Below are 24,940 nucleotides of genomic sequence, written 5' to 3' on the forward strand. Positions count from 1 at the left end.
ACTATATGATAGATATATTTATGATATATAAACATATGCCATATATAATATATATGATATATAATACATATAATTCCTATAATTTCTTTATCTTTTTGTTAACTTTAGTTAATGATTAAAAATAAATCATATAGATTTCCTACTCATTTATAATGAATATTATCTAACCCTTCACAGAAAAAGGAAAGATAAATGACACAAGGAAATTCTAGGCCATTTTAATTTAAAGAACATTTAGATATAAAATGTGGTGTAGTCCAAACAACTAGACAATCAGTAGATCTGGCCTCAAATTTTGGCTCTGTCTCCCATGGTTCTATGACATTGGACAAGTTTTAAGTATTCTGTAAAATGATGACATTGGTTTCTTCTAGCAGAGCAATTCCCTGCATCTAAATTTAATGCATTTACATGAGATGTACAGCCAAAATGAAGGAATGAAACCTTTGCAAGTTAATAAGAATTATGATGTGTTGGCATGGGTTAATTTTCTGATCATTTGCTACAGGCTACTAATATTTGTGGGAAAAGAATTTTGGCATAGAATTGTAACATCAGTAAAACTCATTTTTCAAGTTTGAAAAAGAACCAGCACAAACAAGTGGGAATGCTAGATTTCAGAAAAACAGAAACCAATTTCAAAGTAGCTGCTGTAAATCATACCCAAAGAGGGTATAAAAGAAGAAAGAGATAAAAACTTAAGACAGTTATTTTCTTCACTAAACGCAGTGTATTCCTTTCTTCAATTTTGTGACTTGAAAATAACTCAAGCACAGGGACTGATTTTTTTTTAGGTCAAAACAAAATGTACCGTCCTTAATTGAATTAAAATTGTTTTCAGGAATTGTTTATTATGAAGGAAATAACTTGGTTGAAAATTACAGTATATTAAACTTTAAAAAGATTGACAAACTCACTTTGAAAATTTTCCCGAAAAGAAACCTCTTCAGACCTACTCCATTCTACTAATTCTAATTTTTTAAAATGAGGCATAGTTAGATATGTTTCCATATTGGCCAAAGAAAAATAATTACACCAGTTTATCATTTCTTATATGCTTTAGAGATCATCATTTTTTTTCTATTTCAAATAAATTTAGACAGCATTCTTTGGAGAGTAATAGAAAGTTGTTAAAAACATGACATTATTGTAACTTAAAATATTTTAATCAAAGTCATTTAATAAAACTTTACTTGAATGTGATGTGTCAGTTTGTCAATTTTCTCATTTACAGGTGTCTTTGGAAAACACTGCGAGTTGAACAGTTATGGATTTGAGGAGTTATCATACATGGAATTTCCAAGCTTGGACCCCAATAACAACTATATTTATGTCAAATTTGCAACTATTAAAAGTCATGCTTTATTGCTTTACAACTATGACAACCAGACAGGGGACCGGGCTGAGTTTTTGGCCCTTGAAATTGCTGAAGAAAGACTGAGGTTCTCTTATAACTTAGGCAGTGGCACCTATAAACTCACCACCATGAAGAAGGTGTCAGATGGACATTTTCACACTGTGATTGCCCGGAGGGCAGGAATGGTAAGATATTCATTCCACATTAAAACTGGTTTTATTGAATATTCAGTCAATCAGGCTGGAAACTTGAAAAGTTAAAGCATGAATTGTGGTGCAAATTGAGTTCAATTATATGTATTCATTATTTGTCCAATTTTGTTATGAACTACAGCACCAAATGGGTAACGTTCTTCGTTTGCTCATGACAGCGTTGTTTGACTCAAAAACAACTCATCTCAAAAACAAAAAGGGAACAAAAGAAAGAAAATATCCTAGTGCATAAACATTCCATTTTATACATTTCTTATATTGAACACATTTTTAAGGTCCTGTCAGAACTGTACTTAAAATGGCTCCTTTGCTTTTCTAAGTATCCTTGCACAAATTGAAGAAATGACTTAAAAACAAACAGGGAAAACTTTTCTACAAATAAATTACTGGTAAAAGATGATACTTAACACAGATTTCCATATAGTAGGTAATAATCTTTATTATACTAGCACTTCAGTATACTGTCATCTGTGAGGTCTATGACATGAAATTGTGTTAGGATGAAGTACTGGTTTTTGACTATTAAAGTATTCTCAGAATTATAACTCAGTAATATCCAAGATTTCCATATTATATTCCATTTCATTATATGGCTCTCATAACAAGCAGGGTACATGTTTAGCACTTGTGTTCATTAAACAAGTATTTTTCTTTATAAAGGGAAATGTGTCATATCTTTTCCATGTTAATGTTTGAAAACATTTGACACAGAATAATAGAATGGAAGGATTTATTTATTTATTCATTTATTTATTCCAACTCTCTCTCCATAGTTCCCTCCACCTTCAACAACTATCAAAGATTTTGGAAAAAGTAATTTGTAATAAAAACTATTTTTAAATATTTTTAGATTTTAACGCTGACCTTTTAAAACCATAACTGCTCTTTAAAATTTTTATTTCACCCTAAAAATGGAATAGAATGGTTAAAGTATTAAACCAACTATTAAAAGAAAAATTAACCAAAGAACAAAATAAATACTCTGAAAATTGTTTTAAATGAAGAAACTGGGATCTAAATGATTATAATTTTACCTCTTGGCTCTATGACAAGCTAGAAAAATATGAAAAATATGGTAATTATATAGTTCTGAGGCAGATGAAATGAATCATATGAGAGAAGTATTTTTGCCACTAAACTTCGGGAATACTTTTTATTGTGGTACTACACGTAAACAACTTGCAGAAACGATATTGAAAATGTTTTTACCATGTTTTTGCTAGCTTTTTCTGTGATCCATAATTAATTTTAAAAGCAAAAATGTTGTGCCTTCTATAATTACCAACTTCATAAAGCTATAAGACAGAAGCTACCTTATAACATTATTTTTTTTTTCTGAAAAATATGAATAACAAGTTATCTCTATCAAAGGACAAAATTCTCCATTCGTTTCCAGGAATACTATAAATCTATGTTGAATTGGCATCAGATACAATGGCTTTTCTCTCCTCCACTCTAATTTATTACATTAAAGAAGATCTAAACAGCTTTAAAATACAGAACTATTTCCAATTATGGAAAAAAAGAGAATAGTGATTAACCCTCAAATGACCAAATGATTGTGTCAGCATGATCAAGGTTAGCTGTTCAGATATTTCATCAGGTACATTCACCACACCCATTGTGTTGCTTTCAGAACCCTACTAGATTATTAGATGTATGCTATTTGAATATAATGAGAGGTGAGAAAACAGAAAAAGGAGTGCAAATTTATGAATTATTTAAATTCTATACTGTCTTCCATTTCCTTATGAACTTGGTGTTAATATCTGTAACTATAACTTTTTTCTAATACATTTAATTTATAAAGTGTTTATAAAATTACCCCAACATTTTGAAAATGAGAATGAAATAAAAATAGCATTTAGTAACAATAATTATAATTAAGGTCATTTAGATTCTAAAAATAATCTATTTAAAAAATCTATTGAAAAGCCCTCATTGGAGGCCTGATTTGATAGTAATTCAGGTGGCTTTGTTAATTGGATAGAAAATCAAAATGTGAAGATAATATCTCCACATTTTTAGCATTATCACAAATAGTAATATAAATTATACCTAAAATTGCATACATTTTGTATGAAAAGGTGCTTAATACATTTAATAGAGGTATAACAAATACATCTTGGAAATAATTTTTCATATTAGTAATAGGTTACTACACTCATTTCTGCCTGAGAGTTTTTACACCAACATAATATGAAACCAGCATGCTTAGAGGACCATCTCTAGGAGAATAGGGATTTAGAAAATTCCAGTGTTCCTGATTATTGATGTACCCAGTCATATTGAATCTGACAAAATTAAGACAAACGTGGAGTCTGGTGTGTATATGTAGATTGGTGCTTGTGTTAGCCATAATGATTTTCTAATACTGAAAGGGAAACCTGAAGGGGTTGGTAGATACCACTCACCGCAACCCTCCAAGCATACATAAGGCAACCATATTGCTAAGATGTTGTCAGTGGGCTCTTATATAGAATAGAAGATTTTACGTGGTGACCTCTAAGGTCCCCTTAAACTTCATGAACATTTGATTTTATCAAAGAAGGGCTTGGGAGCAAGAGGGAAAACAGAGAAAGAGGCACCATGAAATATGCCCAAAGGGAAAGAGAAAGAAGTTATTTCAGTTCATTTGTAATATGTCACCATAGTCATGAGGTTTTGTTTTGTTTTTTTTTTTAACATCTTTATTGGAGTATAATTGTTTTACAATAGTGTGTTAGTTTTTCCTTTACAACAAACTGAATCAGTTATACATATACATATGTTCCCATATCTCTTCCCTCTTGCATCACCCTCTCTCCCACCCTCCCTATCCCACCCCTCTAGGTGGTCACAAAGCACAGAGGTGATCTCCCTGTGCTATGCAGCAGCTTCCCACTAGCTATCTAATTTACATTTAATATTAAATGTGGAAAAAGTGCCCTTGTCATTATTACTTCAGTCAGAGGAAAAATCTCTCCCTATTTCAGAAAACATCCAAAATAAGGCCCTACTGGATTTTGAATCTGTTGTTTTCTACGGTTCAAAAGGATTTTTTGGAAACTGGCAAAATCATTAACTTCTCAGCTTTGAATCATTGCATAGACAGGATAAAAATATCTCAATTTACACTGGTAGTGGTAGAAATATTCAACAGTAAAAGAAGGTACATTTAACTCTGAAGATTAAATTGAATGAGCTATTATTCAAATAAAACTTCCCCACAGGTATTTTTTCCTTTGAGTTGTATCCCTAAGCTTTAAGAAAATAAGAAAAAATATATTAAGTATTAACATTCATGAAAATATGATACCGTTATGCAAGGTTTTTCCCTAATTAAAGCATTCATTAATATCCATGTGATACTCTCTAGCTTGTAATAACTTTAAGTATCTCTAGAATGGATGGATAGTTTACATAGTATACATAGAGATGTGTTAACATTTTGTTTTAGAAGTAAATTGAAAGGAATTGTGCTTAAATTAATAGTCAACATAAACATACATTGTATTATGGAAACCTAATACCACTTTTGAGATTGAATGTCCCTCAATTTTATAGATCACTGGGAAAAAAAAAAAAAAAAAACTACTGAAAGAGTTAACTAAATAGGACCTGAAAGTCTTGATATAGAATTAGAAGTGTAAATGTTCCCTACAAATGTTAGTATTTATTATAATTTCTTTGAGAAGGTGGCAAAAAAAATACATGGCTTATGAGAGTTTGTTGTATGGAGTTTATAATCAGTTATAATAATTAACTTATAGAAATATTTTTAAATAGTTTAGACACTAATATTTGAGGCACAGTAAGTATAAATTGGCCCTATTTATTATTTCTGAAATGTGAGATATTTAAGATATACTCTTACAAATCCTAAATATATATTTTTATGGACAATCCCTTAAAGGCATATGCAATATCAATAAAAAGGTGATATTAAGGAAACCAATCATTTCCATACATAATGAAAGAAGATAGAAAACCTGATACTTTTGCATTTAAGTCAAAGGTAATGTTAACTTGCTTAACTTCCCTGGGCTGTTTCCTACATTTGCCTTGCTTTCATTAAAATTAACCTCAAATGACAATTATTCTCTTTTTATGTTGTTGTTACTGAAGAAACTTTATTCACAGAACAAGTGTGAAAATGTCTTTTTATTGGTACTAAAAGGGAGTTTTAAGGCTGTAATACCAGCTCCTTATTCCTTAAAGGAAAGCAGTTACTATAATGATGTACTTGGAGCCACACAGCTAGTTAGCACCTTCCTTCCCTCTTCATTGGAGAACCATGAAATCTATTATGTTCCCCCAGGAGGGCAGTTTTTAATGAGAAATTGCTATATTTGTAAAGAACATATTGACCATGATGAAAAGATTTTATCCACATCTACACGATGATGATAAAATTGGACATGACTAAAAGGTTTGGGCAGCCCAATTCTCAGGAGCAAAACCTAGAAACAAATGTCATGATACCCATAAAAATGCCTTGATGTGTCACAGGACACCAACCTAAGCCTTTAATTCACATTCCAGTGCAGATGGCCTCGAAGGTGTTTTGGATCAATGGTTTTTAATTTTTTTTTTTTTTTTTTTAGCAGAATAACCCTTTTCTCAAAATTTCACATGGAACCCAAATATGTAAGCATATATATTGCTGGGCCAGTCTAGGTTGAAAATCATAGGATGGCAGTTCTACCCAGCAGTGACCCCTGAGCTTCTCAAAGAATTTTCCAGGCACCATGAGATCTCAAGAGCCCCCACCCCCACCCCGCCCATAAACTCTGATACTAAATTGGAGAAGATCAGGAAAAATGAAGGAGGGGGTATGGCAATAGAAGAGACTGTTCAACTATCCCCCAAAGACTGATCACACTCTAAAGGGATTTTACAATTACTGGATCCTACCAAGTTCTAAACCACATTCGACTTAATAGCGTTAATATTTTTTCCTTCAACCTGGTAAGTGAGGCTCTTGAGGATCCCCAAGACAATTGCCCTCAAGACAATCGTTCTTATAAATGCTTTCATAGTATTTATTTTTCTGCTATACAAATGGACAAAGTTGGATTAGTCTTGTCCTGTGGTATTCAAGTAAATTTAGGTAGAACCTTTGATTTTCTGCATTAGGAGAAACCCTCAGTCCTTCTGAGTTTCTGGATTTGGGGTTAGGCCTCTTCCTATGAATTACTGGCCGTGTTCTGAAATACCACATTCTGAATATCAACTTTATAATCTCACCAATTAAAATAGCCAAAGTTTTGCAGAATTTCACTGCAGTCTGGGAAACAAAGGAGGGGCATCATTACAACCTTGTAGAGCACAGAGTAACTTGGTTATGCAACAACCATGGTCTTAAACTGGACCACAGACATCCCAATGGCCATTGCCCAATATAGAGAGCCCTGACTTCATCATATTCTTGGTCCTGGTGACCCTGACTTGATGACTTTGTTTATTGATCAAATGGAGTGTTAATCTGTCCTACTAAACAGAAGGCTTTGTCTCAGGGGAATATGCATCCCTTAGGATACAAAAACAATTACTGTTAGTTGTGGTTTAAATATTATTGGTGAGTTTCTACTGTATAGCAATATATAATAATTGCATTCAGATTATACATAAATATGCTGTAATATGCATTTATAAACAATGATTCTTATAAATGAAAAGAGCATCTAATCCACTTGTTTATCTCAAACTTTATCTTTAATTCAAGTATTAATGACCTTCATAGTTTGCAGTAATAGTATTTATATTATACTTCCAAAATCTTTTTGTGAATATGACTGAAATATTATTGGAAATAGACTTTTGAAAATTAGGAATCTAATTTTTTTTTTATTTGTTGGAATAGTTGGATAGTAGGATAAACATTTTTCTTAAGATTTTAATCCCAGGAAGCTGTCCCAGACCTAATGTATGATATCCTAAGAGACATTAATAACATTTTTATTCTTTCATCTATAAAGCAAAGGGGCTGGAGATTTTTTAAAGTACCCTCCCACTTCTTACATGCAATAATTTCACAATTTTAGCTTTAGATATATCAAAGAAATATGTACCCCTAATTTGAGCATGTATTATAGTTATATAATATTATACTACATCAAAAATGTATTTCAACTTTAAAATCATGTCCATATAGAAACAAGTCCTGGGTAGTGTTGGCTGAAAAGGACATCAGGGTCAGTAGGATCCAAACTGAACATCTCTTTCTTTTGCTTTATAGGCAGCTTCCTTAACTGTGGACTCTTGTTCTGAGAACCAAGAACCAGGGTACTGCACTGTCAGTAACGTGGCAGTTTCAGATGACTGGTAAGTAAAATTTTTAGTTTGATCTTTATTATAACTTGACATTCAAAATGAAATTACACCTTAACAATCATTTTATTATGCTCAGTATTATATAAAAGTTTAAGATATTTTGTCTTCTCCAAAGGGATTTTCTTACTGTAAAATAAAAAGTTAATAATTAGTCTACGAAATGTGTAAAAAGGGTGTAAAAATGAAGTGGTACAGATGAGGATAAAGTTAGAGAAAGGGAAGATGAACATAGCCTATCCTCTTTGAGAAGCTTCATGAAATAGTTGTACATGACCTGGGTCCTCCAAGAAGGTTAGGATAAGGATCCCACCTCTTTTAAATGTATTTTCTGAAAGTTGTATGTGACAATGATTGGCAGATATTTTTCAATCGCACCTAAAGGTGAAATACAACATTACCTCACCTAAAACATAAGTGATTTTGCTAGAAATAGTAACAAACAGAGAAAAAGAAAGAGTGACCCATCATTCATTTGCATTAATCAACTTATTGGCATTCCTTAGCATCTCTGTAGTGAAGGAAACGCGTAGTCTGACATTAATATTAGAGTTGTCACTTCTACTGCATTTTATTTTCTTTCCGATAGTATGCTCCTTCTCTAAGACTCAACATTCTTATATACATCTCATGTGACTAACTGAACCTATTATTTCCATTAGTTTTGTTATTTTTCATACCCTGAAAATCTAACAATCCTGTAGGTATCTATTTAGAGGACATGCATCCACAGGTAATGTTTCCCATTCAAATATACCATGCTTTACTGTATGCCAGAAAAAGTTATAGTCACCTCTTCTTTTATTTATTTGTTTGTTTGTTTATTTTTTTTGTTGGCTGCATTAGGTCTTAGTTGAGGCACATGGGATCTTTCGTTGTGGCGAGCAGACTCTTCGCCGTGGCGCACGGGCTTCTCTCTAGTTGTGGCAAGCAGGCTCCAGAGCACGTGGGCTCTGTAGTTTGTAGCACGCGGTCTCTGTAGTTGAGGCACGCGTGGGCTCAGAAGTTGTGGCGTGGGGCTTACTCGTCCCGTGGCATGTGGGATCTTAGTTCCCTGACCAGGGATTGAAGCCACGTCCCCTGCACTGGAAGTTGGATTCTTTACCACTGGACCACCAGTGAAGTCCCTAATCACCTCTTCTTAAGCCAAACATTCTACTGAAATCTATTGCATTGGTACTAATTCACGTATCTTTCCTTTCTTATGCAGGACTCTTGACGTTCAGCCAAATCGAGTCACAGTTGGAGGTATCAGATCGCTAGAACCAATCCTTCAGAGGAGAGGACACGTGGAAAGCCACGATTTTGTCGGATGTATAATGGAGTTTGCAGTCAATGGAAGACCTCTGGAACCAAGCCAAGCTCTGGCAGCACAAGGCATCCTAGATCAGTATGGCAACCTTATTTCTTACCATTTTAAAGAAAGACACCAAAAGTGTATGATGATTGAGCATCAAAAGATGAAATTCTTGTGCCCAAAGCCCCCAAAATACCAAATGTATTATGCTGTTTTGAATTTCAATTTTTTACTTATAGCTGTGAAATTTGGGAAAAAAACAAATGGATGTGTGCATATATGTATGCATATACCTTTTACCTTACATAGTTGTGAAGAATATATGAGTTAAGTAAGTAAATCACATAGAAAGGAACCTGGTACATAGTAATATATAAGTGTAAGCAATAATATGTACTAAAACTGTTTGAAGTTAAATAGTTTTACATATAAATGTATGTATTCCCTTGGCCTGGCCCTAGGCTCAAATAAATGGACGAGGCAGATCTGTGCTCTTGAGGGGTTCATAGTCTCTTTAAATTCCTGATTGTTAGCGTCTAGTGCAGCCATAATTATTGCCTGGCAATATTTTATATTCCCGTAGTTTAGTCACTTTTCACTTCCTCAGTAACTATTTCATGCCTGTTTTTTCCATAAACCTCAAACGTCATCTCCTGCATCCTTTTTCCAGCTAATGAATTTGCTTCCTAACTTGCTCAGAAAATTGGGGCAATTGAAACAAAACTCCCCAAAGTTCATTCCCCCACATCTGCCCATGCAGCCTATAGTCTACCCTGTATACTATTATTGAATGAACTGTTCTTGTTCCCGCAAAGACCAACCCCTTTTTATGTGATAGACTCCATCCCCCCAAACCTTCTTAAAACAGTACTCCAGCTTTCTAAAGTGTTTCTTTTCTCATTTCAATTCAGGCTGCTATTTCCCCCACACCACCTTTTTTTAAAAACTTGGTTAATCCCATTTTCACGTTGTTCTGTCTCTGTCAAGTGATCAATAACCACTGTGTTGCTAAAATCAATGGTCAAGTCTCATCTTATTTGAACTTCGGCAACATTGAGAACAACGTTATTAGTTTGTCCACCAGCACACGGTCCGCCCCTGGTTTTCTACTCTGATTCTTCTTCTCATCTCTTTAACCTCTTCTCTTTTGTATCTATATTCATTTTTAAGTCATTTTTTATAGTCCTTGCTTTTAAGTACTATCTCTAAAGCTGATGACTTTGAAATGTTTATCTTAAACTTGACCTCTCCTCTGAACTTTAGACCCTCATATCCAACAGCATACGGAACATCCTGTGTGTATTTCTAACACGTATTTCAAACTTAAGTTTAAAACTGAACTTCTGGCCTTCCTTCCTGACTTCTCCCAAACCCACTCCTTCCAGGTTTTCCCATCTCAGGTAATAATAACTCAGTCTACCCACCTGGTCAGCCACAATTTGTAGACCACCTTTAACTCCTCTCTTTCTGACAAACCACATTCAGTCCACCAGCAAACAGAAGTCATGTCAATCTGCTATATTTAAAATAGATAAGCAACAAGGACCTATTGTAGCACAGGGAACTCTGCTCAGTACTCTGTAATAACCTAAACAGGAAATGAATTTGATAAAGAATAGATACATGCATATGTATAACTGAATCACTTTGCTGTACACCTGAAACTAACATAACATTGTTAAGCAACTATACTCCAATATAAAACAAAAATTTTTTTAAAATAAAAAATAAATAAAATAAAAACAGAGGTCAGTCCTTACCCTAACTTATAAGGCTGACCTCCCTCTTGTCAACCAAATGGACCAGGAACTGTAAAGAGGCATAAAGGCAGTTTACTTGGGGTCTTAGAATTGCAACTCAGGGATCACAGATTCCAGAAACCAAAGTGATGTCCCACCAGAAGAAAATGGGCAGGGTTTTTTTATAGGGAAAAGAGGGAAATTAATGCAGAATTTGGACTGGAGGGTAAAATAATTCTATACATGTGATTGGGTTATGGAGCACATCTCATTTGTTACTGGGAAAGGTGTTTTCTTTAGTCCAGAAAAAGTCCAGTTCTCAGCATTATTCTTTCCTTTTTGCAACTTAACAACTATTCAGCGGTTTTAATGAGTGTTCAGCAGACATCCAGCATGGGTGGCAAACGTGGAGGTCCTTAGGTCATGTCCCAGCCATTTCTTTGTATCTATCTATCTACCTATCTATCTATCTATTTATTTATTTTTGGCTGCATTGGGTCTTCATTGCTGCGCACAGGCTTTCTCTAGTTGAGGCGAGCGGGGGCTACTCTTCGTTGTGGTACGTGGGCTTCTCATTGCGGTGGCTTCTCTTGTTGCGGACCATGGGCTCTAGGCATGTGGGCTTCAGCAGTTGTGGCACGTGGGCTCAGTAGTTGTGGCTTGTGGGCTGTAGAGCACAGGCTCAGTAGTTGTGGTGCACGGGCTTAGGTGCTCTGCGGCATGTGGGATCTTCCCAGACCAGGGCTCAAACCCATGTTGCCTGCATTGGCAGGCAGATTCTTAACCACTGTGCCACCAGGGAAGCCCAAGTCCCAGCCATTTCTGAGATAGTTCTTTCCACACCCTTGACTTCCTCACCATTATCTACCTGCTCTTCTCCTTGTTCATGCTGTTCTGACGATATTGGCCACTTGATGTTCCTCAAACATGCAAAGGACACTTTCACTTCAGGACTTCCTCACTTGGCTCTTTCCTCTCCCTGGAATGATCTTCTATCGGATATACCTTGCACTCTCTCCCTTTGTTTAGGACTTTAAGAAAACAGATCCTTCCTTCACGGCCTAACCTAGAGATCCAGCAATCCCCTCAAAACTCCCAATCCCCTTTCTCTGCCTTAATTTTCCCATAGAACTTCCTTCTGTCTAACATATTACAGAATTATCTATTTTTTTTTGTCTGTGTCCCCCACAAGGAAAAAGAAATATTCCATGAACACATGGATTTTTTTTCATCACTTTATCTCCATGCTTAGAACCGCGCTTGGCAGGTAGTAGCCATTCAATAAACATTAGGTGCGTTAGTTGTCTGGTGGAGGAGATGGGTATTCAGATAAACATGTGGCCCTGAGAGCACGTGAACCAAAGTGTTTATTTGACCAAGAGCCTTTGCTCAATTAAGAATTAAGTTTAAAAAGGAATGATCACCTCTTTTCTTTATTGTGTAAGTTGTTATTTTGTTTAATATTCTCCATTATGAATGAGACTGGGCATGTGTTACAGGACACCTTGTTAGATTAGAAGCTCCAAATATAGTTGTAACCTGAGTTTCAAAGATTTGAGTTCCTGAAAACTAAGCAGGTTAATAAAAGTTTATATCTAATTTTAACAAATTTCCCCCCACCTGATCTTGTGCTTTATGCGTCTTTATTCTGTTTATTTTAGATGCTCTAGACTAGAAGGCGCTTGTACTCACAATCCCTGCCAACATGGTGGCACGTGTACGGATTACTGGTCGTGGCAGCAGTGTCATTGCAGAGAAGGACTGACTGGGAAATATTGTGAAAAATGTATGCAAGCTGTTTCATCTTCCACCAGAAATTATAATAACCACTAAGAGTATAAATATATGCACCTAAATATGTAATTGAAGTAAAAGAATTACGTTTTGATTCTAAATATTGAAAATATTAAATGGGCAATAATTGGTGAAACACAGTGACATTTTTAAATTCATGTTTTAACCTGAGAAAGAGTGAAATTCTTTTAGAATTATTTACTAAATATGTCCTTCATTTCCATTTTATAAATATATCACTTAGTTATTTTTGCTTTACCTATAGGAATGCTAGACAATTTACAAGGCCAGGGGCTATATTCAGGCTTTGGCTTAATATTATCTGCATTTAGGGGATATTTCTCTGGTGAATATGTTGTATTTGGTTGAAAAGTATAATATGAAATCACTAAACACTGAGTTCAAAACATGCAATAGCAATAAAATCTGTTATAGTTCAAGGTGATACTTAAATTTTAAATTGCAATTATTGGAATTGGCTTTGAATATTACTTTTTAAATTCTTTGATTAGTTATTTGTTTCTAAAGCCTAATTTTATTGTTATTAAGACATTAATGATGTTCAAGCCATCATTAGAACATGGCATATTCTCTAATTTCAAGTTTTATATCCTACTAACTAACCCTAATGGAGTCTCTTTTATAAAAATTGCTTTATTTTCAGATAAGTGGTTACTGCTTAAATCATTGCACTTGTCTGATCACTTTTTAAGTAGTCATTTGATTCTATTATAATATGAGAATGAATAGAAATTTATGATTAAATTACATATATACTATAATCGAAAAGATCTTAGTAGCAGAGTATAACTGTGTTTATTTAGGATAAAATCAAAACATGGGAAAAGTACATTGTCACGTGATATTTTTTAAAGTAATGAGTATTTAGTAGGTAGGAACCCAACTATATTTGGAAAATAAAATGTCACTCAGTTGAGCAATGCCTGCAGTTTTTTTTTTTTAGTTGAGATATAATTCACATACTACAAAGTTTACCTTCTTAAAATGTACCATTCATTGCTGAAGCCCTTTTGAGCTCATTTTCTTTATGTCCTTTCTTTAGCTCTATTAGCTATAACACACTTTTATACTTCAGAAGTGTGAACATTTTATCAGATTATGAAAAATTATAATTACATGTGATGTTTATACATGATGACAAATTTGATGTGATTATTACTACTAATAAAGTTACTTACAAATGTGAATGTTTGTACAATTCTTTGTTCAAATTTTCCATGTTAGAGACTTTAAAGATTACAAATCATTATAACTGTGAAAAACATATATGGATTTATTAATTTTAGAAACACAGTGAAACTTATAATCAAATTCTTCAACTGTATATTTTTAACATGTGGCTATCTCTCGAGGTATCCATAATGTATGTAGCATGTATCAAATATTTTAATGAATATTTTCCAAATGAATAATCATCATAGAATGTTTTATATTTCATGGTTCCGAAATGGATTTAAGCATTTGAAATCAACTTACACCATAATTCACAAGTGGGAATTACTTTTTCAGAGGACGATTCGGGGACACTAATTCCAAAAGCTTAATGTTTTCATTGTTCTTGTTTTATAATATTTTTGTCACCAAAGAAGCTCTTTAAGAAATGCCTATTGGATGCATTCATGTTTCCCTTTCTTTGTTGGCTTTCAGCTATGACCCCTGACACGGCCTTATCGTTAGAAGGCAAAGGGCGCTTGGACTACCACATGAGTCAAAATGAGAAGCGGGAGTATTTGTTGAGACAGAGCATCCGAGGTGCCATGTTGGAACCTTTTGGCGTGAACAGTCTGGAAGTAAAATTCAGGACAAGAAGCGAGAATGGCATTTTAATCCATATCCAAGAAAGCAGCAATTACACTACTGTGAAGGTAAGATAAAAGCTAATGGTGACTTCATTTGATTAGACCGCCTGCTGTGTCATGGTTTAAATCACTTCTCCCATAATTTCTATCCTTTTCTTCACAACCCATTAGAGTTCGGACTGAGGCTGGGCGCTATTCCAATATCATCTATCTTAACTATTCCTCAGGCATTGGCCAGCGTAACAAAGAAGTGAATGGTTTGGTTTCTAAACACTTTTGTTTAGAGTAGAGAGCACTGCTGTGTAGGCCAGCAAAGAAAGAATTTGTTGCAATCTATTTTGCCAGATAAAAATTTATATTGTTTTTACCCTGCTTTTAAACAGAGTGAAGCAAGAAGATAATATGTCTTTGAAATGGAAAAATATGTTTTTCCAAGAATTATTCCAAACACTGTTATGTATATGTTCATTGGAATGACTAGAGTAAAAAATTTTTTGAAATTTTCTGGCTTTATTCTGGAACATATATTCAATTCACTGTTAGGTAAATCCTGTGAAATTAAATACCTTTGGAATTTATAGTAAGTAAAATTTCAGTTAACCCCTCCAAATAATTTCTAAATAAATATTTCTGAAACATTATATTTCATGATTGATTTATCCTTAGGCTTTTACACATTTTTTTTCCTCAGCTGTAAATGAGATGCTAAACTGGTGAATAATTTCATTACATACGCATTTCCTGTCAGCTCTTAGCTTTCTTCATTTCTAAAATGGTTATTCTGCTTTCCTTCCCACAAATAAGACTTCATCTTCCAGATCATCATTTTTTTTTTTTTAGTTTAGTTATATCAACTGCTTTTTTATTAATATCATTCAGTCTACTATAAATCTGCTGGTAATTTTTATATGAATTTTAGTTAATTCTTAAGAAAACAAATGCAGATTTCCTGAATTATTTTCACTTATAACTCAGTGTTTTGAAAATTACTGAAAGCTTGGTTCATAAAGAAAAGAGCAATATGCATAGAAAATTACTAAGTTTAATTCACATAAAATACTAAAAATAAAAACAGACATTCCCCTTTAAACTTCAGCTTCTTTATTCTCAAAATGTCTCTCTGTCCAAGCCAACTCGGTTGTTATGTGGCCTGTACATAGCTTTAAATAGTATAAAAAACAATCTTTTTAAAATTCTCATAATCCCCCTAGTCCAGCCATTCTCAGCTGGGGGTGATTTTACCACCCCTCCACAGGGGATATTTGGAAAAGCCTGGGAACGTTTTTATTGTCCTGGTTGTTGGGAGTAAGAAGGGTACTGCTGCCAACATCTAGTGGGTAGAAGTCAAATATGCTGCTAAACACCCTTCAGTGCTCACCACAACACCCCACAAGAAAGAACCATCCAGTCTGAAATGTCAGTGCTGAGGTTGAGAAACTCTGCCCTAATCCAGCTGGAGAATATCTTCAGGTTATAATTTTACCTCCATTGTTGAAACAAAGAGCCCAGATCCAGAATTAATAGAGTAACTGCTGCAAAATGAAACACCTAAGTCACTGTATAACGTTATTATTCAGTGTTTATGGTTTCCATTGAAAGGTGTATTGGAAGTAAAGAAAGTAAGGAAAGAAGTAGACCGCCATATTCTACCAGAAACATTTTTTATATGCATTGAGAGGCTTTGACATTGAGGTCTGTGCGTTATCTGTTAGGCTGCTTCCAAGTCCTCGTGCCATTTAAATGACATATGAAATATTTCTGTATGTTACCTCTGTAAGCCAAGAGATACAAAAACAATGTGCTTGAAGAAATTGGAGACAGAATATTTTTCTTCCTCAAGGAAGAAGCTGAATGTCGACATCCGTTTTTGTCACTATAAAATCTTGCATTTCCAACAGGACAGCAGCATGCAACTTCTCCAGATTTCGTTGCATTGGTAGCAAGCACTTAGAAAGAGATTTCTTTTTCCCTGAAGGGAAAATGAGTAAAAATAATGACTAATGCAGACCAAAATGCACATTTCTTTTGCATGAAAATTTTGAAAGGTGGTTTTTCAGAGATTCAGGGGGTTGGCAAGTGGAGTAAATAGATTAAAAAGAAACAGTGATTAAGAAGAACTGAATAGACAGGAAGAGAGTGACTTTTGTAAGTAAGCAAGTTACTTGGATGACAGGAATCCGATCTGCTTATCCAGGCGAGGAAGCAAGTTAGAATGGACTATTACTTATCAGTTAGCTTATCAGTGACCAAGACCCCTGGTTTTCTTCTGTCTTTCTTTTGGCTCAGTTTCTGACAGTTGCTTTTTCCGTCTCTTTTTTCCCCTTCTTTTCTTTCTTTTTTTATTTTTTTTAAATTCAGATTAAAAAAAAAAGAAACTAAGGAGAGAAAATTTCAGAGAGGAAAACAGAAGAAAAGCATTCTTATGTATAATGGCTTTTGAACTGTATTTAAAGTGTTTCACACATCTCTCTTCTTTCACGGCACATTGGGTATCTCCATATTTGGAAATGTAATAATGCCAGATGATGGGCTTTGTTTCTACTCCAGATCAATTCTGGTTTTTGGTGTATTGTTTGTTTGTTTGTTTTTCTTTTGAAGTGAGGCCAGGTATGCCGTACAGAGTTAGGATGATTCCCAGCTCTATAGAGTCAAAAATAAATAAATGAGCAAATCAGTCTATGAATAAATAAAACCAAGCAAAAAATGAGCATGACGTTTCAAAAGTTAGGGTGGGTAGAAGAGTTAGGTAGAGTATTACTGGGGAGAAGTAGAACATGAAGAATGTTGTAATGGAAACATATATTCTTATTCACCCTACTCCGTGGTATGTTCCAAGGACCCTTTCATCAGAAATTGGTCGAATGAAAGGATGACACGGTGTGATCAATTAGGAGAGAATCACAGAGCTTGTGGAAGGCTCTTCTCAAGGCTTCTTTCCAAAAAGGACTCTGGCTATAACCAAAGAGGAGTTGCTGTTTTCACTGTCTGTTTCATGAGACATTGCCCATTTGATGAAATGTTATTGTCATTTAACCACAATTTTCTTTTTTTTTTTCCCCCCCTGGGTTCAGTACTGGAATATATTACTATCTGGAGAAATTGCTTTAATAAAATATTACATTATGAATAACTTATGTAAATGTGTTAGGCATATTTTCCATAAAGTAAAAATGAACTCATTTTTAATTCTACCAGATGTGTTTGTTGCATGTAGGAAAAGCATTTGATCTGAGTGACAAAATAAACGGATCCATCCTTTCATTCCTGTCATTTGATACGCAGTGCCACTTTATCCCCCGGCCGAGGCACCAGCTCTGTCTGGCGGTAGTGATGGGATTATGCTCTTTTCATCCTGCCTTATAAATTATTTCATTTTCTAAGTGTCTACTTAGAAAACTGGAAACTTGGGAGCTGGAAACTGGAGCAAGAGCATCCTGTTACCCAATGTTCTACTGGGCAAAGTAAAAGAAACCAAATATCCCTTAGATAAATTTTAAAAGACAGCCAAAATAAAGACTTGTCCAGATGCCTCATTATTAAGAACTCACCCTTTATTCATCATAGTGGTCATCTTAATAAATAATAAGCATGATTTTTTAAGATAAAATTCCAGTGTGTAATAGATGACAGGTAAAACAATTTCTTTATGTCTTCACTTTTCCAACTATGCTTCATTTATAGTTAATCATTGATTTCTCTTTTTGGAAATAGTTTTTAAATTTTTTGATAGCTATGGGCCATTTACTAAACAATCTTTTTAAACTTGCAATTGCCATTAAAATATAAGTACTCATAAAAAGGTGTGATTTACCTATCTTAAAATTAGTATTGACCCTATTATTTATCTCAGTTGTGTTCTGGAAAATAAATCTATACATCTTGAAAAATTAGCTATAAATGTAAGAATATATTGAAAACTGTTGAACCTATTATATGTGAAGGTATATATTACCTAAAATTGTAAAGGCGTACTCTAACGCAACCAGACTCCTCACCTGTCCTCTCTGCTTTAAATTGATCAATGTTTTCAGGTTTCTTGACACTTTTATTTTTATTCAAGCATACCATAGTTTAATTGTACACTATTTTTAATATGTTTTACAGATTAAGAATGGCAAAGTACATTTTACATCAGATGCAGGAATTGCTGGGAAAGTGGAGAGAAATATTCCTGAAATCTACGTTGCTGACGGCCACTGGCATACTTTTCTAATTGGAAAAAATGGAACAGCCACAGTATTGTCCATCGACAGAATTTTTAACAGAGATATCATTCACCCTACTCAGGATTTTGGTGGCCTCGATGTGCTCACTATATCTCTTGGAGGAATTCCTCCCAATCAAGCTCATCGAGATACTCAAACAGGTAAATGCTTGTGCTGAGTAGAGGCACACAAGAAAGGTAAAATTGCTCCTCTAAAAGTAGTTGGATATCTGATAATGTCCATTATGAATATTCTAAGAGTATCATAACTACCTTTAGAAAGCTGGTAATAAATTATTGGTCGTCACTTTCTTGAGGCACTTTCTACCAAGTTCATAACTCAGCCCAGGGTGTTTTGATCCTTTCCTTGTGTACCAAATATTTATTTATACATTCATTCATTTATTCATCCATTTGTTCATTCACACAGCATATATTTATAGAGCCCTGCAGGTACTTGGCATGAACTACAATGGTGGGCTCTTTCCATAGAATACCTTGTCCTGTAAGGAAGACAAACATCAATCAAATCGTTACACGAGTAACTATATTATTTTAACCTATGATAAATGATGTGAGGAAGAATATAGAATTCTAAGAGATTGCCAAAAACGTGGAGAAGGGGAAACTTCTCTGGAAATTGACACTTGTACTTAAATCTGAACTATGAAGATGAGGATGGAAAAGTATGAAAGTTAATTTATATTAATGGGAACTAAAGAGAAAGAAGTAGATTAAGTCAGGATCACAGAACCCAGAATATTGGGGACTGATGTCACAGATGAAAGATGAAGCTGGAGAATGAAAGTTCTCCTAGACTATGTGGCAATTTTTATCTCATTCTTGGAACAATGGGAAGTTACTGAAAAATTAGTCACAGAAGTATCAAAATCAGATATACAGTGGCATTAAAGATCTTTCAGGCTACACCGTGGAAAATACATTGGAGAAGGACAAGAGGGGACTTGCATAAATTAGCTGGGAAGATATTGCAGTGATCTACTCAAGGTATTGTGTGAGCTTGGACTAGTTTGGTGGCACAGGAGTTTAAAAGTAGTGGATAGGGAAGAATATTTTAGGAATGAAAATAAGCCAAAGTGTTGATGCTTTTGGTAAAATTCAGGAAGGTTTCTGACATTCCAACTGATGGGTAGTGCCACTAAGAGAGGAAATTGCAGAAGTGTGCAAAAAAAAAAAAAAAATTACATCTATGGGGAACATCAAGATTTTGTTTGGAGCTTTCTGAGTTTGGAGCACCTTTGAGAAAGACCTTTGGGTAGATGGGTTAGAAATCAGGAGCAGACCAGTTGGAAATACTTATTTAGGAGTTATGAGTGTCGAGCAGGTAACTGAAGTACTGGACATGGATACGATAAGCAAATATGAGGGTGTAGAGTAAAAAGAAAGCCCAAGGCCTTACCTTGGGTAATTCTAAGAGCCAATGGTTGTCTAGAGGAGAAAGACAGAAAGGGGACTAAGCCATAGAAAGAAAACCGGGAGAGGAGGAACAAAAGCACATGTCCCAGGAACGCATGGAAAAAGAGTGTATCAGGGATGGAAATGACACTAGGGTGGAACGCTGCACCAAATAAGAGGAAAATTGAAAAAGGTGTTGCAGAGTAAAGGAGTCAAAACGTAAACGTTAAAGCCTAGGTAATAATTAGTTCTTACGTATTTAGCTTGTTTTAGAACATGGATGCTAATTCATTTGGATGTTGTAAGAAAATAAGCCAATGTAAATTATGCCCTTTTCTTAGTGTCAGGATATATTCTTGGGCTTTGTGAGTGGAGCATTAGCAATATTAGCACACAAATATTAGTGTAACAAAGTCTTTCTCAACTTTTTTTTAAATCATCGCCCTCTAAGGAGCTGTATTAGATCTTCTTTTCCAACCCCCGCCATCGCTACCGCATAAAATGTTAATTGAATGAGTATACTCCATTTTTTTTATTGAAGTATAATTAACTTACAATGTTCTATTAGTTTCAGGTATACAGCAAAGTGATTCAGTTATACATATATATGTGCATATATATATATACACATAGATATGCACATACAGATTCTTTTCCCTTATAGGTTATTACAAAATATTGAGTAGAGTTCCCTGTGCTATACAGTAGGTCCTTGTTGGTTATCTATTTTATGCATAGTAGTGTTTATATGTTAATCCCAACCTCCTGATTCATCCACATCCCCGCCCCCCGTGTCCCCACAGCAAGTATACTCTATACCTGCCCTTTGGAGGCCCACAAGTCATGGTAATAGCTAAGATTTTTCTTTTGCTCCTTAAGAAGCTATGTTCAACTCCCCCCTTTGGGAGCAGTATCACCTCCACTGAGAGTGCAAGATCTAAGGCTTGAAGCTTTGGGCCTATTTTAGTTCTTTTTAAGTAGTTTTAAAATAAAATTTATTTCTATGTATGTAATTCTTGGTGCATAGACTATAAAAGTAAAACCAACGGATAATCAAAGGGGGGATAAAACGAAGACGCAGCCTGTTAGAGCCCTTCACGAATGTTCAGAAAGAGCAGGATCCCAGCAAACCGCTGCACGTCCTGTGATGGAAATCTTACTCATCTTGCTAACTTCTGTCGTAAGATGCACAGATTTCTTGCCTTCGAACGGGGCGATGGCGCTGGGACTGTGGTGTCTAAACTCTCGTGATGTGATTGCGAAGCTTCTCTTCTGCGGGTTTGTGCAGCCTCTTAAGCCTTTGGTTTTCCCTAAAACGCCTCACTGCCCCTTCTTGCCCCGGCAGGGTTTGATGGCTGCATCGCTTCTGTGCTGTACGGCGGAGAAAGCCTTCCTTTCAGCGGGAAGCACAGCCTGGCCTCCATTTCGAAGACGGATCCCTCAGTGAAGATGGGCTGCCGTGGCCCGAACATTTGTGCCAGTAACCCGTGCTGGGGAGATCTGCTGTGCATCAATCAGTGGTACGCGTACAAGTGCGTCCTCCCCGGGGACTGCGCCTCCCACCCGTGCCAGAACGGGGGCAGCTGTGAGCCAGGCCTGCACTCCGGCTTCACCTGTAGCTGCCCGGAGTCACACACAGGCAGGGCCTGTGAGACGGTGGTGGCCTGTCTTGGTGTCTTCTGTCCTCCGGGGAGGGTGTGCAAGGCTGGAAGTCCCGGAGGGCACGTGTGTGTTCTGAGTCAGGGCCCCGAGGAGATCTCCCTGCCCCTGTGGGCCGTGCCTGCCATCGTGGGCAGCTGTGCCACCGTCCTGGCCCTCCTGGTCCTGAGCCTGATCCTGTGTAACCAGTGCCGGGGGAGGAAGGCCAAGAATCCCAAAGAGGAGAAGAAACCGAAGGAGAAGAAGAAAAAGGGAAGCGAGAACGTTGCTTTTGACGATCCAGACAACATCCCCCCCTACGGGGAGGACATGACCGTGAGGAAACAGCCCGAAGGGAACCCGAAGCCTGATATCATCGAAAGGGAGAACCCCTACCTCATCTACGATGAGACCGATCTTCCCCACAACTCAGAAACCATCCCCAGTGCCCCTTTGGCTTCCCCGGAGCAAGAGATAGAGCACTATGACATCGACAACGCCAGCAGCATCGCCCCTTCGGACGCAGACATCATCCAACACTACAAGCAGTTCCGCAGCCACACCCCGAAGTTCTCCATCCAGCGGCACAGTCCGCTGGGCTTCGCCAGGCAGTCCCCCATGCCCTTAGGAGCCAGCAGCTTGACTTACCAGCCTTCCTACGGTCAGGGTTTAAGATCCAGCTCCCTGAGCCACTCGGCTTGCCCAACTCCCAACCCCCTGTCTCGACACAGCCCAGCGCCTTTCTCCAAGTCCTCCACTTTCTACAGGAACAGCCCGGCCAGGGAATTGCATCTTCCGATGAGGGATGGAAATACTTTGGAAATGCACGGCGACGTGTGCCAACCCGGCATTTTCAACTACGCCGCGAGGCTGGGAAGGAGAAGCAAGAGTCCTCAGGCCATGGCATCTCACGGTTCTAGGCCGGGGAGTCGCCTGAAGCAGCCAATTGGGCAGATTCCTCTGGAATCTTCTCCACCAGTAGGACTCTCCATTGAGGAGGTGGAGAGGCTAAACACCCCTCGCCCTAGAAACCCAAGTATCTGCAGTGCAGATCACGGGAGGTCTTCTTCAGAAGAGGACTGCAGAAGGCCACTGTCCAGAACCAGGAACCCAGCGGATGGCATCCCGGCTCCAGAATCTTCCTCCGATAGCGACTCTCACGAGTCTTTCACTTGCTCAGAGATGGAATATGACAGGGACAAACCAATGGCTTACACTTCCAGGATGCCCAAGTTATCTCAAGTCAATGAATCTGATGCAGATGACGAAGATAATTATGGAGCCAGACTGAAGCCTAGAAGATACCACGGCCGCAGGGCTGAGGGGGGACCTGTGGGCACACAGGCAGCAGGGCCTGGGGTTGCTGACAACACACTGCCCTTGAAGCTTGGGCAGCAAGCAGGGAATTTCAACTGGGACAACCTTTTGAACTGGGGCCCTGGCTTTGGCCACTATGTAGATGTGTTTAAAGATTTGGCCTCTCTCCCGGAAAAAGCAGCAGCAAATGAAGAAGGCAAAGGTGGGACAACGAAGCCAGCCCCCAAAGATGGGGAAGCAGAACAGTATGTGTGACCTTTGTGTGCTGGCGTTATAAACATATAAAAAAACGAGCAACACTCACACCATTGTAAGGTTGCCGGATACGGTGGGTCACATTTGCAAAACGGGCCAGTATGAACTGGTGATAGAGGAGAACTTAAAAATAATAACCAAAATGCTGCTGAAAACAGACTCAAAACAACTCTTTAATTTAAGTGTTTGGTTGCATTTCTTTTCCTGCATGCATTGTATTTTGTAACTAGTCATGTGGCATGCAGCGTTTGGAAAGGTTTTTCTTATTTACCAATGTTTGATTTGTGACTTTTAAAATTAATACCGTTGCCATTGCCCAAATGAACTTGTGCTTCCACGGTGGGGTATGTGTATTGTTTCCGTTGTATTATTATTGTCATGTTTTGCATTGCAAGATCCTTGAGGTTTAACCCATCTTTGTAAAGTGTAGAAAGAGCCCTTCTATCCTTGAACGAACGACTAAGTATTAACACTTTTCAGAATTATGGATTCCGTATTCGATGTTGCTCAGAGATGTCTGAATATTTGAATATGTTTGTCATGACAGTGGGTACTGAAATTAAGTCATTTTGTTCAGCACTTTAGAACTTTCTTACCAAGTTTTGTTAAAAATTCCAAATCTTTTTTGTAGACAGTTTGGGTCTTCTGACTTTCATTGGGCTTCCACTTGGAACAAAATGTTGTCCCCAAAACCCTGCTGCTCTCCTGCTGTGGAATGATGTCCTAGCAACACTTCTCAGAGACACTTTTAAAAGTTATTTATTGAAAAATGTTCTATGCTTTTAAAATTTTAAAGAATCAGCCTAAAGAAAGCCTATGATTGGACTTCGTTTTCAGCCATTTAACATTTACCCCAAGTACCCAGTTTTTATAATTTATATAAAGTCAAATTTCAACACTTCTTACTTTCTGTCATTTTGTAGACCCTGTTTTTAATACTGTGTGAAAACTTTTTTTTTACACCGAAGCTGTGTTTTTGATACTGATATTTTCCTATGCTGAATGGTTTTCTTACTTTCAGGGAAGGTAAGAAAATACCTTTTTTACATTTGTTACTTATGTAACGTTCATATTTTTCACAGTTTGATATTTGTAACATACTGTATGCTTTCTACTTTTAAATGCCAATGATAGAATTAAAATATTTATTTAAAATACTTTGCATTCATAGTGTACTATTAACTTTTCATTTCCCCATGCTCTTTCCATGCCCAATTGAGAAAAGTCTTTACTTGTCAATAGGGTATGACAAGTTGAATGATAAATGGGCAACATCATTTTCTTTTAAAAAAACATGAGTATGGATAATTGCCAGAACAGATATTTTAAGGTCGTGTTAGTGCATTCCTACCTGTCAGAGTTCTTGGACTTCCCTGGAGCATGATGAGTTTAGACTAGGTTGGACCTTGGGAGACTAACTTTGTTATGAGCCTGGTTTAAGCATTCTGGCAAAAAATGCTTGGAAGCTCCCCCTAGATATGTTCACTAAAGGCCAGCTTTGGACCAGGCTTATAATAATAGGAGTAGCAATGAATTAAAGCCAATTATGGGAAAATGTCTGGGTCTCATTTTCTCCAAG

The 24,940-nt window shown here is 36.5% G+C and overlaps 1 protein-coding gene across 1 annotated transcript in view; it reads left to right on the forward strand.

Moving 5' to 3' along the window:
• The window catches only part of FAT4 (FAT atypical cadherin 4), a 172,616-nt gene extending 148,104 nt beyond the window's left edge, over nt 1-24,512 (forward strand). The window contains exons 11-17 of the mRNA XM_059066306.2: nt 1,235-1,542; nt 7,790-7,875; nt 9,092-9,271; nt 12,579-12,703; nt 14,380-14,597; nt 18,636-18,897; nt 21,497-24,512. Coding sequence (XP_058922289.1) covers nt 1,235-1,542; nt 7,790-7,875; nt 9,092-9,271; nt 12,579-12,703; nt 14,380-14,597; nt 18,636-18,897; nt 21,497-23,361 — 3,044 coding nt within the window. The 3' untranslated portion in view covers nt 23,362-24,512. The remainder of the gene's footprint in view (nt 1-1,234; nt 1,543-7,789; nt 7,876-9,091; nt 9,272-12,578; nt 12,704-14,379; nt 14,598-18,635; nt 18,898-21,496) is intronic.
• Nucleotides 24,513-24,940: the final 428 nt, after the last annotated feature.

This window comes from Kogia breviceps, chromosome 6, assembly GCF_026419965.1.
Source record: "Kogia breviceps isolate mKogBre1 chromosome 6, mKogBre1 haplotype 1, whole genome shotgun sequence".
Taxonomy (NCBI): Eukaryota; Metazoa; Chordata; class Mammalia; order Artiodactyla; family Physeteridae; genus Kogia; species Kogia breviceps.